Genomic DNA, 18092 nt, shown 5'->3' with positions numbered 1-18092 from the left:
AACTAGGCTCTCTTGTGTCACCCCATCTGCTGTCACTTTCTCTGATACTTATATTCCCTAGCCCCTTTTATCTGCAAATAAGTTCTAGTCTTTATTTTATTTTATATGTTTATTTATTTTGAGAGAGAGCAAGGAAGAAGGGGCAGAGAGAAAGAATCCCAAGTAGGCTCCACACTGACAGCACGGACACGGGTTTGAGCCATCATATGGGGCTCAATCTCACAAACTGAACTGTGAGATCATGATCTGAGTCGAAATCAGGAGTCAGATGCTCAACCGACTGAGCCATCCAGGCGCCCCTAGTCTTCTTATTTTAAAAACAATCCAAAAAACTTCATTTTTATTGTGTTCTCTTTATATCACTGCCAAAGTTTTTGAAAAACTTGTCCAAACCCCTGATTTCATTCTTACCTATTTTTGCTGCATTTGGGTTTCCATCTCTACTATGTGGTGAAATTATTGTTTTGAAGGTTACTAGTGACTTTGTACTGTGTAGTGCTAGACTGGCTTTGGTGATTAATTTACGTGTAGGAGGACGAGGAGGAGAAAAGAAAAGGGAGGGTTGGCAAGCAGATAGAAAAAGGGGAAGCAGGAAGCCTGGGAGAAAATAGAATAGACAGTAAGGGGAAAAGTAGGAGAACAGCATTTTTGGCAGGAGATGTGAAATATATTTTCATAACCAGCTTGTCACATACAGCTGGCTTCTGTGTGGTGATGAGCTGGCTTATGGTAGGTTGCTGACTGGCAGGCTAGTTAGGCCCTGTGGAAAGCTGCCTCCCCACCTCAGTCTTCTATTCTCTGAAGCAAGATATAACCTTTTGTCCCGTTATAGAATTACCATCTCAACACCAGAACCTCCACTTTTAAATGTTTGCTCTCTAAAATCTGGAGGTATCATCATTAACATGCTTCTCGTCATTCTTATTAATACCATCAACTATTCCAGCGTCTTATGGTTACCTTGGTGTGGTGATCTTTGCTTTTCATTTCCGGTCCACTGCTGTGGCTCAGGACATTGCATATTTACTCTAAGTATTGCAAGAGGCTTGTCACCCTATTTAGCAATTTATTTCCTACTTTTATCTAACTTTTCCTCCTTTTTTCTGAAATTTCCTCTGAGTACTGGTCCCTGAAATCACGATGCTAACAAATCTCTATGCTTTGCCGTGTCTGTGCCTTTCTGTCCTCCCTTGCCTGAAAGGCCCACCTCTCTGTCTGTAGAAAACTCTTCAGGATCCTTTAAGATCACCTTCTTGAAGCTTTCCATAGCTGTAACAGCTCGTATGCATGTCTTATTTTCCTAAACTTGCTTACAGCCTCATCAGGCCGTGCGCAGGGCAGAGCCTGCTTGGGATTCTCTCTCTCCTTCTCTCTGCCCCTCCCCCACCCCTCAAAAATAAATAAATTGATTTAAAAAAAATAAAGTCATGTTTTATGCTTAGGTTCTCCTAGTGCGCAGAGACTGCTTGGCTTATAGGACATTTTTATTGGTATAGTGACTAATCATTGTATAGGCTGTCACTAAATAATTTTGGGTGCAGAGTCAACTGGGTACCTTGAGGGTCTGCTCCCCTCTGCTTCCCTACTGTACTGTGGAAAATGTGTGCCTTTTAGTGGGATTTTCTTTTTGTTTTTCCAACAAATGATTTAGTGATCTGAATGTTGACCTTCTTTTGACTCGGCAATGTGTCTTAGGGATCTTTCTCTGTAAAGCCATGTTTGTCAGGTGGTCCCCGAGACCACCTTCAGGTTTGATGATTCCCTGGGATCCGGCATCTAGTGGTACTCGTGGCTGTGATTTATTACAGCAAAACTATCAGCAAAGAGAAAAGGCACACTGGGCAAAATCCAGAGGAAACTAGGTGCAAGTTCCAAGAGCTCTCTCCCTGTCGTGTCACACAGGGCATGCTTCATTTTCTAGCACCAAATTGTGACAACATGTGTCAGATGTCTTCCAGGAAAGCTCCTTAGAAATTCAGTGCCCAAGGTTCCTGTTAGGGGTTGGTGACAGAGGTGCTGTCTGCCAACATGTACCAAAATTCCAGATTCCCAAAAGGAAAGCACAACTGTGCCTTTTCAGCATGATCTGTATGGCTTGTACAGTTTACCATTATCAGTTAGGGAATGGTGGGAACCTCTCTGAAACCCAGGTTCCTTGACACCAGCCAAGGGCCAGCCTTTCTAAGGATCACCGTCTCAGACCTGCTGTGTCAACAACCCCCTTTCGTTTCTTAAACTACTGGGTAGGATTCCACGGTAAGAGTACATTATGGTGTGTTTAACTTTTCTCTGTTGATGGGGTTTTAGGCTATTTTGCAGTATCTGTTTTTGTACAGTTTCTTTTTTATGGGCTTAGATTGGAATCTATGGGTCATAACATAGTGACATTTGAAAATTTGATATTAGATACTTATAAATTGTTCACCTGTGGGCTCTATTAGTCCATACTCCCCACAGTGGTTTACAAGAGTATCCTTTGGAAGTGATTACTTTTGGTGATGTTCATGTTGGGGATGTAGGAAAAACGGACCATCAAGCATCAGGAAGAGCAGGACGAGGAAGGGCATTCTTGATCCTGGCTGTGTCCTGCTTGCCATCATGGGCACTCGCCTTACCCATTCTCTTCCTGCTCCCACGACTCCTGTTCTTACACTTTTGCTCCTTCCTCTGTCTCTAATCTCCCTCCATATTGCCTTGCCTTTAATCATTCATGTGGAGGCTTGTAACTTGTTTTTGTCTTTTATTATGGAAAATTTCAAACATACACAGATAAGAACAGAACAAAGAAGCTACGGGCACCCATTACTCAGTTTCAGCAGTTGCCAACGTGCCAATCATGTTGCACTTTTCTCTTGTCCTTTTTTGGGGGGATGGGGTGGGGCTTGGAGTAGTGAAAGCAAATCCTGGACATTATGGAGTTTTAAACATTTCTTTGGTACTAATTTGTAAAAGTAACGTACCTGTAATGTAACATTTCAAATTGAGATATGCTTTTTTAAAAGTCTGTTTATTTATTTAGTTAAATAATCTCTGTACCAGTGTGGAACTTGAACTCACGACCCCAAGATCGAGTTGCATGCTCTTTCAACTGAGCCAGCCAGGAACCCCTGGGATACACTTTTTAAAAAACTTAATAATTTCCTTAGATACTTGGTCCAGTTGTGAGGTTACTCTGATGTTCCTAGTTCAGGAGGATATTTCCTCGTGACTTTCTCTAAATTCCTATAAAGTTGTTCAAGCACATATAAACAGCTTGAAAAAAGTATGGGATAACATTGTTCACATTTTTGCAACTTGCTTTATATATTTATATGTCTACACACACACACACACACACACACACACACACACACACACACACACACAGAGTAACATTCCTAGGGCGGTTGGCATGCTCACTTGGTGGAGTGTGCAACGCTTGATCTTGGGATTGGTGGTTTTGAGCCCCACAGTGGGTGTAGGGATTACTTAAAATAATTAAATCTTACAAAATAAAATTTAAGAAGGACCATTCCTTCAAGTCAGTAAACAAACAGAGCAACTCCTTTTCAATACAATGTGCTATGCTAACCGAGAGGATAGCCATTTCTTTGTTGATAGACATTCAGTTTCCGTTGTGAACCTCTCAGTGAACTTTGATATGCATATGGCCTTGCATACTGTGGGTTTATTATCATCAGATACATTCTACTGAATGGGTTGGCTGTCTGGGATGTATATAACTTCAGTTGTTAAAACACCACAGTACTTTCCAGTAGTTTTCCACCAGCAATAGAAGAGAGAACCTTTTAACTCTCACTCTTGCCAGAACCAGATATTACTCTTGAACATTTTTGCCAATAAAATTAGTAAAAGAAAAAAAGATATAACGTTATAGTTTTCATCTTTTTTTATTGTTTATTTTATTTTTGAAAGAGAGAGAGAGTGTACAAACGTGGGGAGGGGCAGAGAGAGAGGGAGACACAATCCAAAACAGGCTCCAGGCTCTGAGATGTCAGCACAGAGTCTGACGCGGGGCTCGAACTCAAGAACCATGAGATCATGGCCTGAGCTGAATTCTTATACTGGCACATGCAGGCTTGGTTCACTACTGGAAAATTCATCAATACAATTAATTGTACCTGCCAGCAGAAGACAAAAATCAAATCATTAAATTCTGCCCCTGAAACCAATATTATACTATATGTTAACTAAGTAGGATTTAAATAAAAATCTGAAAAAAATAAAAAAGACAAAAATCATATAAGTGTTTCAATAGATACAGGAAAGAAACCTAACAAAATCTAGCATGCACACATGACCAAATCTCTTGGCAAACCAGAAACCTAGAACAGCCTTTTACTTTGTGAAGATCAAAATGTACTCATTTAATATTAATGCTTGAAAAAAATTGTTAATATTTAATTTTTTAACGCTTATCATTCACACATGGCTCAGAAATTAAAATACTATGAAAAGGTTTGTAGTGAGATCCTTCCTTCCATCCCCCATCAGCCCAGGTCCTCCCTCCTCCTCCCCACAGCCACTGTTTGTTTCTTAGGTGTTCTTTCAGAATCATTTCGTACACATACAGGGGAATGAGAGCACGTATCCTCTCTCTTGCTTTTTACACGAATGATAGTGTCCTGCGTATTCTGTCGTGCTCCTGGCATTTTCCGTCATGAGTTTTTTCTAAAGGACAGACGTTTTTGCTAATTTCTGGTAGCCTTCTAGCTACCTTCCTACTTCTCTCAGCTATTGAACTCCTCTGATGTGGGACCTTACAGCCGTTCACTAGTTGTATCTAGTTGTGTCTCCCACATCACCCTCCCACAAACATTCACGAAACAAATGCCGTCATCGCTCTGTTAAAGATCACCAGTGCCCAGTCCCCTCTTGTTCAGACCAGTGGCTGTGCAGTCTTTGTCTTTGATTTTTTTGCCGTTCTTGCTCCTGATGACATAGCCATGGAAGTGTTCTTGTAAAACGTGGAAGGAAATGAGGAAAGGATTGTGGAGGCACACAGTCTGGGGAAAAGATACGCTGTAAGTAAGAAGGTCTATCACGGAACCTGTCTAAAGCCAAAGGATTTCTTCTCTGTGGCTCCTGAAAGGCACTAGCACTTTACTTTGGGAGGTTTCTTGCTGGAGAGGAAAGACCAGGACTTTGAGAGCCTTGATTTGAATCTTGACTCTACCCTGCACTAGCTGTATGACCTTGGACCATTCATTTCTTTCTGAGCTTCAGTCTCTTCATTTATAAAAGGCTACATCTTTATCATTTTTTAACAAGTGGTAACTATAAATGGGAAAATATGCATAAAGTGCCCAGCAGAGTCATGGACATTTTAGTCACTCCGAGGTTTGTTCTCATTCCTAGATCCAGAGCTTGCAGATTTGGGTGTCCTGCGACTAGCCTGCAAGGAATGAAGGATTACTGATTGGAATGTTTTCTTTGTGGAGCATGTGTCAAGTATGATGGACCACGTAGATCAGTCAGATCCATCACCCCTTCCTCCTTTTGATAGATCTGTAAAATGATAGATGTCTTAAATAAATCTCTGCTCGCATTTAAATCCTGAAAGCCAAAGTGTTTGGGCACAGGTAGGATATTTCTATATTTTTTCACGTGGCTTTCTGAAGGAGGAGGTGTGGGTCAAGTGTGGTCAGTTGGCTGTGGTGACCGTGCTGAAGAACAGAACTTTCCCCTGTGCTTAGAGTAGCAGCTGATACTGTAATACCTCCCAAGAGCTAACGTGCTGCATCTTGTAAGTACGAATGCCACCATTTGGGGCCAGAAACACACCTGCTAACCTCATCAGAAAGCCTTCAAAATGAAATTTGAGAAGAGAGACAAAACTCCGGATAAATAGCAAAGGAGCATGCCGTAGAGTAGAATAATACTGACCTAGGACAAGGGTGGAAAGCATCTGCTCTGTAATATTTACAGGAGGACACGGAGAGCAGACGCTGGGGGTTCCTGATGTTTCTGCACAAGAAGTGTCCGTAGACTCTTGACAAAAGTAAATACAGTCGTGGTGCCGCTGAGAATTGGTGAGAGGAGCTTCTAACTAGGCATTTGAGTGCTTGCTAGAGGCACCATGTTAAGTAAGCACTCCTCATTAAATCCTTACAAAATGTTATGAAGTAGATGTCTGCAGAAACTAATCTCCAATTTTAATGAAGACACTGAGGCTGAAGAATGTTCAGTAGTTAGAGGTAATAATCTGGTCTTAATGGGTAACATGACGGTGATGTAACTTAATTTGTTTGCTGATTTTACTTTCTCCTGTGCTGTGGCTGTCTCGATCCCCGACTTCCCCAGGGTTACGGAGAGCTTGCGCACTCTACTTGCCTCCCAGACACGGAAGAGGCGAAAGAGTGAGTCATGGTTGTAGTTGGCATGACCCTGTTGTGCTACTCCATCAGCCACACGACAGTTCTACTTGGAACAAAACGACAACAGATTACAGCAACCGTTACACTCTTCTTCCAGCTTCTAACTGATTTTATCGGTCATGTACGCAACTTCACTAAATTACCATCTGTCATACGTAATGTCCTCATTTTGTTTTTCACTGTCTACCTGCAGCTCCTCTCTGTTTCTTCCATCCACAAAGCCAGCTTAAGTTTTGTGTGATCTCACTGCACTACACCTGCAGCCCTTTTCCAGTTTCTTAGGTATTTGCTTGTCTTTCTCATCTTATCTTCTGCATCCCCACTGTCATATGCATTTCAGCCTTGATCAATTATTTGCAGTTCCTCACATCCAGCTCATGTTCCTTGAACCTTGTCTTGTCTGCCTGATATTTATAATGTCCCCTCTGGGAAGCTTCCTCAGGGCAGAGTTAGGTACTTTCTTTTTGTGTGATTTTCTTCAAGTATCTGATTTTTGGTCGCCTGTTGATATTATGGATGAAGGTTTAGGTTCTAGAATCCAGGGGGATTAATATGGGTTAACTAGAGTGAGTGTCCTCTAACTTTTCCTCCAACTTTCCTCATTACCCAGAGGCTCCCACCTCGAACGGAAGGATGGATACTGAGTCTATCTGAAAAGGGTGTTGATTGCCAGGATTTACTGGTGTGATGGAGAGTAGTTTCCAATAAAGAAGACTTTGATCTGGGGTCCCAAACCCCTTGAAGGAGTCCTCCCTGCCTCCTGCCAAGGTTTTGTTTCTTTGGTTTTAGATTCAAGTGCAGCTGCTGCCGGTGGCCATGTAGTCATGGGGATGGAAAGTGGAAAAGGAGGAGTGGAATGGTTATGGCTTTTTATTCCTTAGGCAGTCTTTTTTTCCTCTGTGCCTATTCCTGCTCTCCTAGCTCTGTTGGAGCCTCTCTAGAGCTCCACCAAGGTTTGGCACATTCATCCATTCATGATGTTTCTTGTGTTTATTCCTGGGTTGTAGCTTTCTCTGCTCTTGTTTATGTATCAGCTCTGGATAGATTTATTACTTTTTCTTCCTATCATTTCAGTAAGGCGGAGTGGAAAGAAAGAGGCAAACCCATTTCCCTAATCTGTCTATCGTTTTTGAAATTATGAACCAGGGGTTCTGTTGACAACTTGAGCATTTGGTTTTCTTATTTTTATTTTTTATTTTTTTTAATGTTTATTCATTTTTGAGAGAGAGAGAGACAGAGCATGAGCGGGGAGGGGCAGAGAAAGAGGGACACAGAATCTGAAGCAGGCTCCAGGCTCTGAGTGTCCGCACAGAGCCCGATTTCGGGCTCAAACTCATGAACTGTGAGAACCTGAGCCAAAGTCGGACGCTTAACTGACTGAGCCACCCAGACGCCCCAGACAACTTTAAGCATTTGTGATTTTAAGAACTGAAATAAACTTATATAGTGAGTACATTATTGATTCCCATGTGTTTTATTGATAGAATTATTTGGAATGTTTATGGGATATGAAATTATTGTAAGCTGAAATACATGATCTTTTTATGAATAACTTGTGTTTAAAAAATAGTTAATGCAGCTTTTTAGAGCAAGGAAAGCCAAAGATAGCCCAGATACCTGGGCAGAGAGGGTTGTGGGGAGGTCCCAGGCATTGCTGTTGGCTACTAATTGATAATTGGGGCCGGAAGCAAGGTTAACTCTGGCTCACATGATGTTTACGTTCTAGAATTGGAAGGAGTAGCTTGTTTCCCAGAGTAGAATTTGCTAATTTTAGGTTGTCTTCCTTGACATGACACGAAGACAAAAGCTCTGCTACCTGAGGAAGAGTACTAAATAGTAGCTGCGGGGTTAGATTAGGTTGCAAGTTGTGTTTTATTTCATGAATGTAAAAGAATAATTTGTCATGTCTTTACTTCTAATAAGAGTGAAAATGAATCTGTATGCAACCTTATTTGTATTTCTTAATACATTTTGGGAAAGTTAATTGCAACTGTGTGGTTCAGGGATTTAGTGCAAGAAGAAGAACAGTTGATGGAAGAAAAGAAAAAGAAAAAAGACGACAAGAAAAAGAAGGAAGCTGCTCAAAAGAAGGTAGTATATATATGTATAAACTCTATATTAAGTGGTCTAAACAGATTTAAAAAGAAAGTTACTCTTATTGGATTTTTTAAGGCATTTGAATGTTTTAACTTCAGTTGAGATTCATTTTAACATTCAGTGTTTTGAATATGCATATATAGTAACTTGCCAAGTGTGTACAATTTAATGCATGGTTCTTTAACCTTGCCGATAGTGTTTTCAAAGGTAAGTGCTTTATATAGGTTTTTGTCTTTCAATTAACTCTTCCTAGGTTTTCATAATATATTTATACCTTACTATACGTGAGAAGAGCATGGAATTTGTAGCTGCATAGAGGGCTGCATTGAAATCTGTCTCTCCCACACAGCATACCGAACGGTGTGTCCTTAAACTTCATTTAGCCTCTCTGGGCCTTAGTTTCCTTGTGTTTTGTAAAATGAGAATTTAATTAAACAAAATAACGTAATACATATAATGCACACAATTGGGAATAAAGTGTCAATTTCCTTTTCACTTTTTATTTAGTACCTGGGCTGATTTCAAGAATTTGCTATTTACATTAAGATACTCTAAAATTAGCCTAGGACATAATTTACTGTAGCTAATCTCTAGCCAGTACATTGTCAGAAACTGTAACTAAAGCAATAAGAATTGCAGAAAACTAAAAGATTATGTCCATGATTATAAAGATTTTTACAAATTAATACTGAATCCTGATGACAGCTGGGCAGTCCTCTCCTACTGTCTCAAGTTTTCAAGGACCTTAAAAATGTTCCAAAAGACCCACTGAAATTACTGTTCCACCTGTCTATTCTAATGAAAATTATGACTTTAATTTGTAACCTCTACCTCTTTTGTGCCAGGCACTGTGTTACGGCTGCACACTATCTCTGCATTATTTATTAGGGAAAAACAGCGCATACATCTGCGGTAGGTAGGGAGCTGTTGAAGCACACAGAACTGCTTCAGTCAGCCTGGAATGGGGCCAGGGAATGGGGACAGTTTCTTGGAATAGAAATTAGCCCAGTGAGCAAGGAGTGGAGTAGAAAGGGATTCCAAGCAGAGTCAACTCCGAGGTAAGCGTCCACAGCCTTACAGAAGTACAGGTTTTGATTGGCTGGGGTGAGACGCCAAGGGCAGAAACGTCCAAGGATGAGACTGCAGAGGGTGGTGGTAGCTGCCGACTCTTCTCTGGGTTTGGGCCATTAGGTGTTGGGGAAAACAGCGAAGGCATTTTAGCAGGGTGATGCGTTTGAGAATGTTTACTTAGCGGACTTGGACTTTGGTTGGAAGAGGTGGAAACTAGAGGCTAGGGTGCTGGTGGAGGGACCGAAGGGGATATGAAGGAAGAATAACTTCGGTTGACTCTTAAGTTGCAGACTGAGTGATGGAGTGCATCGTGGGAGCACTTAATCAGGTCAGGGAAATAGAAAGAAAGGGGGAATGAGAATTTCCTTCTGGAGTGATGAGCTTACAGCGTGACCAGTGAGTGCTGGAGGGGGCGGGAGGTAGAGTACAGACCACTGGAGAACTGAGAGTGAAGAGGTGAGAGGCGACCCTAGGCATTTGGGCTTTTGCTTGCTCTCAGGAGTGACTGGGAGGGATGCATCCATAAGGGTCACAGGGTTTGAAACACGTTTCTAATTACAGAGTTTTGGCATTGATGATGCCTTAGGCTTCTGTCAGAGGCCTGTTGATATAGGTTGGTCTTTACAGTGCGATCAGTCTTTAGCTCAGGATTTATTGTAGAGAATTGTATCCTCTGCAAGTCTGAGGTTGGGAGAAGGCTTATGAGACTCTTCTTGTTCCACGGTGTGAAGGCCATTTACTTAACGAAGAAAACTAAGAAATATCAGAGTCTTGTTGAAGAAGATGCTTAGGTGTACATTAGGTAGGATCGGTAGTTTGGCAGGTGTCTGCGTGTTGCATTGGACCTGTTGATCCCTGCTGCTAAGGAATTCAGAAGTTAGCTGGTAAGTCGGTATGTCTGTGAAATGGCTGGAGAAGAAGCCTAAGGTATGATGGAATGAAGCATGTTTATTTAGGATTTACCTTGTTCACTGAGGAAGTTTTGAGACAGGGGGGTCACTGGAATGATTTCTTTAAAATTATGCTTTTGAAATGTGCAATGTAAGTAAAAAAAAATTTAAGTTGTAACAAATACAAATAATGGCTCTAATTGCTGAAGTTCATCTTTAGGTTCTTTTATGACTAGATCTCTAAATCACCAAGTCAGTGTCTTTAATACATGAATAATGGCCTTTGTGCCATTTGGCTTCTCATCAGATCTGAAGTGACAGCTTTTCATATTCTTTTCCACTCCATCCCTGCCTCACCCATTCCAGTCTCTCCCCCTAACCATGTCCCACTGGAATCATCACAGAGGCTTAGCGATAATGGTGGGGGAGCATTGGTAGGGTACCCTGTGTGTCCTGTAGACACAGTAATACTAATCACTTAACACAATATTAAAGAAAGTTTAATACCTCTAATAAATGTTAAGTGTAGTAGGGTAGACTGCCATTGTAAATAAGACTGTTCTTCCAATTCCATCCTATAACTGAATTCAGATGACACACATCGGTGAAGCGAGGACAGCTGGTATTGCTATAGGCTGTTACCAAATAGCTATTAAAAAACAAAACAAAGAAGAATCCCAAGTTGGCACATGTACAGTCCATATGAAAGAATGTGAGTCACAAGACTTTTCAGACAGGTTTCCTCAAGCTTGCTTTTTGTCTGTAGAAGGAGCCAGCAGGTGTATGCAGGTAGGTGGCAGACAGCTACATAAGCCAGGTAGGCAGGCCCATTTATATAAATGTTGGAACATAAACTCACCACAGTAAAAACCATCTGCCTGTTTTATGTAATCTATGCAAATGTTAAAAAAAAAAACCTATATGTTTTTATTTCTGAAAAAGTCTTCAGATACTATCTGTTCTGATCCATTCATTACAAATAGAAGGAGCCCAAGCATTAAAGTGAGTTAAGTGGCCAACCATGGTTTTGTCAGGATAACAGAACTAGGAATAGGATGGGAAGCTGCTTAATCCCCCAGCTGGCACTTTTCCAGAACTAGGTGCCATGGTGTTATCTTTCATCTTTTTAATTTAATTTTTATTTTTTTTAAATATTTTTGAGAGAGAGAGCGAACCAGCAGGGGAGACAGAATCGGTGGGGGGGGGGGGGGGGGGGGGGCAGAGAAAGAGAAAGAATTCCAAGCAGGCTCCACTGAGTGTGGAGCCTGACACAGGGCTCCATCCCACCACCCTGGGATCATGACCTGAACTAAGTGAAGAGTCGGACCCCCAACCGCGCCACCCATGTGCCCCTATCCTTTTTACTTTTTAAAGATTTTATTTTCAGGTAATCTTTACACCCCATGTGGGGCTTGAACTCTGAGATCCAGAGTCACAGGCTCTTCCGACTGAGCCAGCCAGGCATCTGTATCCTTCATGCTTCTTGCTTCCCCCCCGCCTCCGAACCTAAAGGTGAACTTTAAAGCTGCAAATAATATATTGTGATAATCTCTGTAAGGCATTTAACAGGCCTGTATGCCATGCATACATACAGAAACAGTCCCTAATAGTCACTATAGTATTTTTAAGGAATTCTGATCACAGGTTATTTTCTATTTTTAAATTTTTTTAATTTTACTTAATTAAAAATTTTTTTAATGTTTATTCATTTTTGAGAGAGACAGAGCATGAGCAGAGGAAGGGCAGAGAGAGAGGGAGACACACAATCCGAAGCAGGCTCTGCACTATCAGTGCGGAGTCTGATGCAAGGCTTGAACCCACAAACTGAGATCCTGTCTTGAGCTGAAACCAAGAGTTGGATGCTTAGCCGACTGAGCCACCCAGGTGCCCTGGTTATTTTCTATTTTAAATTTAAAAAAACAAAAAACAAAAAAAAAAACCCAGTGACCTAACTCATTATGTAAATTATTAGACACCAACATGGCTCACCGTAATATTTTTACTATGGTAGTTTTTAAAATTTTATCTTCTTCAATATAAATTTAAGTATTTAACTTCCTCTTTAAAGAAATGTTACACAAAGATTACATGCTTCTTATATTTCAGCCTCAGTACATCTCTCACAATGAAGGTCCATGTCTGGATGTCTTTATTTTTAATTTTGTTTTTTGAAAATATTTCTATTTCATATCTAAGAATCATGGCTGTTTACTTATCTTTTAATTCTAAGGCTTAGGAAATAATTTGATATTCCACGGGAATGTAGTTTCTGTGCTTAAACGGGGTAGTAGGCAGGCTCAGAATGGAGTCGCTCAAGCAATTAAAAGGCGAGGGCGGGGGGCGGGGGGGGGGGCAACCGTGGTAGCAGTAGGTTGGATTTATCTCCAGGTTTTGTTTTTAGAAGAAATTTCTAGAAGGAATCTTGAGAGAAATGTAGGGAGGAGGGAAAAGGAGGTTGAGAAATAGGTTAATTATAGAGGGATAATTTGGTATAACCTTTAAGCATGTAATTGTAGTTCCTAGAAAGCACTTAAGAATTGAGGGGCCGGAGGGAAGCAACAGTACAAATTGGGACCTTTTACTGTTGAGATTGTTTTAAAGCCTGTTGAACACAGACCGTTGAGTATTTTTGTTACTGTGTTAAGAGCTGTGAGGATTTTTCTAGGCTTTGTGGATTTAAATGTACTCAGTTTGAATTTAAGCGGGACTTACATCGTAGAAAACTTCCAATTTTTATTCCCCTTTTTTGGAGATTTAAGTATTAATCGCCATGTCTCCTAAAGACCATTTTGTTCTGAGACTAGGGATCATGTTCAGCAGTGTAAGTAACATTTTCTCAGCAGCCTGGGCAGTAACATAAGCAGGCCTGGAGTGCTGCAGTCATCCAGGGCAGTCAGGTGTTCTCTTCCAGTCCTGCCTGTTTCACCTTGCTGGTCTCCAGTCATTTTTTTTTTTTTTTTTTTTTTTTAAACACTTTGGGGGCGCCTGGGTGGCTCAGTCGGTTGAGCGCCTGACTGTGGCTCAGGTCACGATCTCACGGTTCGCGGGTTCGAGCCCTGCGTCGGGCTCTGTGCTGACAGCTCAGAGCCTGGAGCCTACTTCAGATTCTGTGTCTCCCCCTCTCTCTGACTCTTCCTTGCTCACAGTTTGTCTTGCTCTCTCAAAAATAAATAAAAACATTAAAAAAATTTTTAAAAAGCCACTTTGTATGCATCTAGCCTTGAAGGCTAGACTGAGTGCTGCTTGCTAAGAAATCCTAGAAAAGTTTTCTGAGCCCTGATTATCTCATTTAAAATAGGTGATTTCAAGCATCAGTTCTTTATTCCTAAGGTTCCTTTTTGTTTTTTTAAGATTTTATTTTATATTTACGTTTGTTTGTGAGAGAGAGAGAACAGGGGAGGAGGGGCAGAGACAGGAAGAGAGAATCCAAAGCAGGCTCCACACTGTCAGATCAGCGCCCGACATGGGGCTCTATCTAACTCACCAATTGTGAGATGGTGACCTGAGCTGAAGTTGGACACTTAACCATCTGAGCCACCCAGGTGCCCCTAAGGGTTAAGTAATCCCTACATCCAACGTGGGGCTCAGACTCATAACCCCGAGACGAAGAGTCATATGTTCCAATGACTGAGCCAGCCAGGTGCCCCCCTAATGTTAGTTTCTAATACCTGGCACTGTATTAGATACTGTAGATGATTAAGAGAAAATAAACAGGGACTTGGGAACCTGGAGTGTTTGAGTTGGGCCTTTTCCCGGCATGAAAGGATTGAGCCACTGCCACCGGCAGGTGTGGCTGGTGACGGGCGGGCAGAGACAGCAGCAGCTGCTAATACCCACTGAAAGCTTCCTGCCTGCGAGGCGCTGTCCTAAGCTCTTTTTTCCCCTCTGAGCTCTTCATGAGTTAGATCCTTTTAGTCTCACAACAGCTCTGGGGTAGGTGTTTTTGTTCTGCCCTTATAGATGAGGAAACTGAGCTTTACGGAACCTAATTAATTTTGATCCAGGTCACGTAGTGTTAAGTGGTGGACCCAGGATTGAGAGTCTGGCTTCAGACACTGAGCTCTTAGCCGCTCAAGTCTGCTTAGGGCTGCAGGGGTGGGGACAACTGGTGCCGAGCCTGACAGAAACAGAGAGCCTGGCGTGTGGTGTGTCTGCCACCTGTCCGATACCTTTATGAAGTGAGGCAGTTGAGGTAATTGCTTGTCGAATCACAGTTCACGTTTGTTTTTTGAAGTAAGCTCTGCGCCCAACGTGGGACTCAAACTCACAGCCCTGAGATCAAGATTCCTGTGCTGTACCAACTGAGCCAGCCAGGTGCTCCTGTTTTTGTGTTTTTAAGGGAAAAATATTCAATATGGAAGTAATTTTGCTTCTAGATTTGACAGAAGCCTTTAATTCTGTCCTACAGTGATACCTCACATTTGAATAGTGTTGTAAAAAAAAAATCTTTTATATTGTACTTAGGCCTCATAATAGCCCTGAAAGGTAGGCAGTCCAGTCTCCCCTGCCCTCCTCCCCCACCCCATTTCAAGAATTAGGAAACCGAGGCCCAGAGGGTTTAAATTACAAGGTCATGTAAAAGTAAAAAAGAAATGTTGAAGTTAATTTTAATATATTTTATGTAACCAAATATATCCAAAACATGACTGTTATTAATGAGATATTTTTACCTTTTTTAAATACTAAAAAATAGAAATCTGGTATTTTACACATCGGTTTGGACTAGCTTTATTTCACGGGTCAGCCACATGTGGACAGTGGCTACCATTTTGAACAGTGCGGACAACTCTTAAAATTACTGATCCCATTTGGGAAATTCTCTTTAATAGTCTGAGTAATACGCTAGGTCCCTGGACCACATGTCGGTTCAGTTGCCTCCTAATCTGTTAGGCGCTCTTGGGTTCTATTATTCCCGTCCCTTTACTGTGGTAGTCGGCGTCCTGATGGGCAGACACCTTTGGATGTCTTCTTGGTGCCTTCTCTGTAGATGACAGAATACTGAATGAGGTTGGCTGTTCTGAAGCAACTTGGAGTCGTTTTTCCGGAGGAGTTGGAGAGTACACATCCTTTATGTCAAGGCCTATAAGAGCAACGCTGGCTGTCCGTCTTGGGATTTAGCAATGTGGTCGTGGCTTCCGTAACTTAGTTTCCTTTGGAAGTGAACTGTGGAAGAGACCAGGAGGGTTTTTTGGTTTGTTTTTTTTTTTTTAAGTTTAGGATGTAAAATAATTTTTGTGCTATAATGTTTTGGCTTCAGAAAATTAGGTATCTTATTGTTTGACACGGTACGGTACTTGTCATAAACTATTCATATACCAAGTTCTCTCGAATAAGACTGTTTTTCTACCATCAAATTTTAAAACAATGTCTCCAGAAATAAAGGGTTCAAGCTAGTTGACTGGTCTTTTGCCATTGTCCTTCCATCGGTTTTTTGTTTTTTGTTTTTTGTTTTTTGTTTTTTTAATTTTTGATCCATATAGAGTAAAAGATGGGCCTCCATTATTTGCCACAGCATTGGTGCTCTAAAGCTTGGTAAAGTAGCTCACTGGCCACACTGACTCCGCCTCTCCAGGGGAAGATTGTTCAGTGTGGCTTCAGGAGTAGGGTAATTGCCATGTAGTCCTTTACCACCTAGTTCTATAATGATCTAATTCAAAAAATGATATTTCTAATGACAGTAGTTTCATATGACTAAGCAAAATTATCATGCCCCATGGCACTTAAGGAAAGCCTTGTCTTTATTTTGGAAGAATTCCTGGTTCTTCAGCTACTAATTATTTGGTCTTTCCTCACCTCCCTGCCTCTCCTCGTGTCTTTTATTTTTAGGACTCCCATGCTATTGATCTTAATAAAAAAGTTGATTTTCGCTTGTGGCCTCTGTCTGTAATCACTTATTTCTTTTGGGGGCCCTTGAAGTTGGAGTCACAAGCCCTTGCTCCTCATGAGGAGACCTCAGGGTGTGCGATGGGGCAGGCACGGAAAGACGGGCTTTGTGGCAGTTCAGCTTCTGAACACAGTGATCTTACTGAATTGTCGGGTGTGTCAGAAGCGACAGATATGTTTGATATATTTTCTCCCACTAAGAAATACTTAAAAGTTAACCATGTTTAACCTAACCTCAGCTTTTCTTCCAGAAAACTTAATCCATCTTTTATCATTTGAAAGAAGAATTTTTGAAGCCATTTAAACATACGCAAAATTCAGTAGATCCACGAAATGTTAAAGGTGACAGTTACATAAAAATCATTTAAAAACTAAATAATGAGAACAGTGCAGTCCCTTTTTTTTTTATTTACTATCATACAATGATGTCTTCTCTGCTATGTATCTAAAAGAAACATTTCAAAATTTTTTATTACTAAACATTGTGTCAGAGACAATGGGGCACATCTGTGGGAAAAGCATGCTTTCTTTGCATATCTTTTCCTATGCAGTTCATCTGAGTGACAAATTCCTTAATAAAAGTGTATATGTCTTATGTAATAGTAATATATGAACATTTTATCATAACAATCCATTTCTTTCAGTTTCATATTTACATTGTTTTTTGTTTGTTTGTTTTTATTTTAGGCCACTGAACAAAAAATCAAAGGTACGTTGTTTAAAGCTATTTTTTATCCTTTTTTTTTTTTTCATAAAGGTTGTTGATATGCATTTTTATTAACCCCCAGGATGGGAGAGTGAAGAGCATGAAAGAAGAGAGGGGTGGGGACAGACTTCTTCAGTGACGTCCTTTGGGGTTAATGGTTACTGTGGTCTAGATTGCCACTTTTAAAATATACTGCCTCAAGACCTACCTTACAACTGTCTCCTAGGTTGAACACCACTTCCTAACATACTCCCTTGATTTGAGTCTTTGAGCACATGTACCTTCCCTTCAGTTTTCCATTTAAAAGTCTTCTTGTCTGGGGTTACCTCTGAGACTCTCGCCTCGTCCCTTGCTTTATTCCTTGGTCTCTGTGTACAGTTGTCCCCAGCTCCTTCCTAGAGGCAGACGATGATGCCCGCTGTCTATTTAATTACTAAGAATAGCGGATTGCTAACCTCATGGTTATTTTGCTAGGTTGAACAGCTCCCGGTACATGTCAAGCAAAAGCCTTCGGGGTGGTAAGGAGGCAGGATCCTAATTCCTCTCAGATCCTGAATCAGGAATTTTTTGCCCTCCCGGGAGTTGACTGCCTGGTAATGAAAGGTGTAGGGCTCTCAGATGCTGAACTTGTTAGTTCGAAGATTCTGAGTTTTTACTTTTAGCTGTATCAGAAGTATATCCTCTACATTTGGTTGAGATACGCAGCCAGTACCTCCTGTTTTTATTTGAGGTCAGCATTCGTTAAGGTAATGTTTATTAGGAGCAGGTGTGTAAGAGTGAATAAGAACAGTCTTAGCTTACATTTTACTAGAGAAAGTGGCAGTAGAAGGACACACCTATACATACGATAGTATGAGGTGATTTGCTTCAAGTAAAAATGTTGATGTTGTCCTGGATGCAGAGGAGTGACAGTTAGCTTCTTTAACACAGGACAGGAAGGCGCGGGGGGGGGGGGGGGGGCGCGGGTAAGGAAAATCTCCTTGAGGTGATGGATCTTAAAAGATGAAACAGCCAAACCCAAGAAAGAAGGAAATGACAGAGGGGATCAGCATGATTGAAAGTACAGAG

At 41.2% G+C, this 18092-nt stretch overlaps 1 protein-coding gene and 1 non-coding gene across 14 annotated transcripts in view; both read left to right on the top strand.

The window, feature by feature from the left end:
- Positions 1 to 18092, top strand: part of TNRC6A (trinucleotide repeat containing adaptor 6A) — a 100092-nt gene that overhangs the window by 15305 nt on the left and 66695 nt on the right. For 10 of the 13 annotated variants that reach the window (XR_006197853.1, XM_042922275.1, XM_042922266.1 and 7 more), the window contains 2 exons: positions 8381 to 8468; positions 17006 to 17027. Coding sequence is in view for 12 of the 13 variants with exons in the window: in XM_042922275.1 (XP_042778209.1) it covers positions 8381 to 8468; positions 17006 to 17027 (110 nt within the window). In the remaining variant the exon portion in view is untranslated. Of the gene's footprint in view, positions 1 to 5358; positions 7146 to 8380; positions 8469 to 17005; positions 17028 to 18092 lie in introns of all 13 variants that reach the window. The other 3 variants (XM_042922273.1, XM_042922272.1, XM_042922271.1) reach the window with 3 other exon arrangements.
- TRNAH-GUG lies at positions 13419 to 13503 on the top strand. Its single transcript has one exon. It is a non-coding gene; the product is annotated as a tRNA-His (tRNA).

This window comes from Panthera leo, chromosome E3 (genome assembly GCF_018350215.1).
Source record: "Panthera leo isolate Ple1 chromosome E3, P.leo_Ple1_pat1.1, whole genome shotgun sequence".
NCBI lineage: Eukaryota > Metazoa > Chordata > Mammalia > Carnivora > Felidae > Panthera > Panthera leo.
The sequence above is the reverse complement of the archived record's forward strand: the minus strand, read 5'-3'. Positions and strand labels throughout refer to the sequence as shown.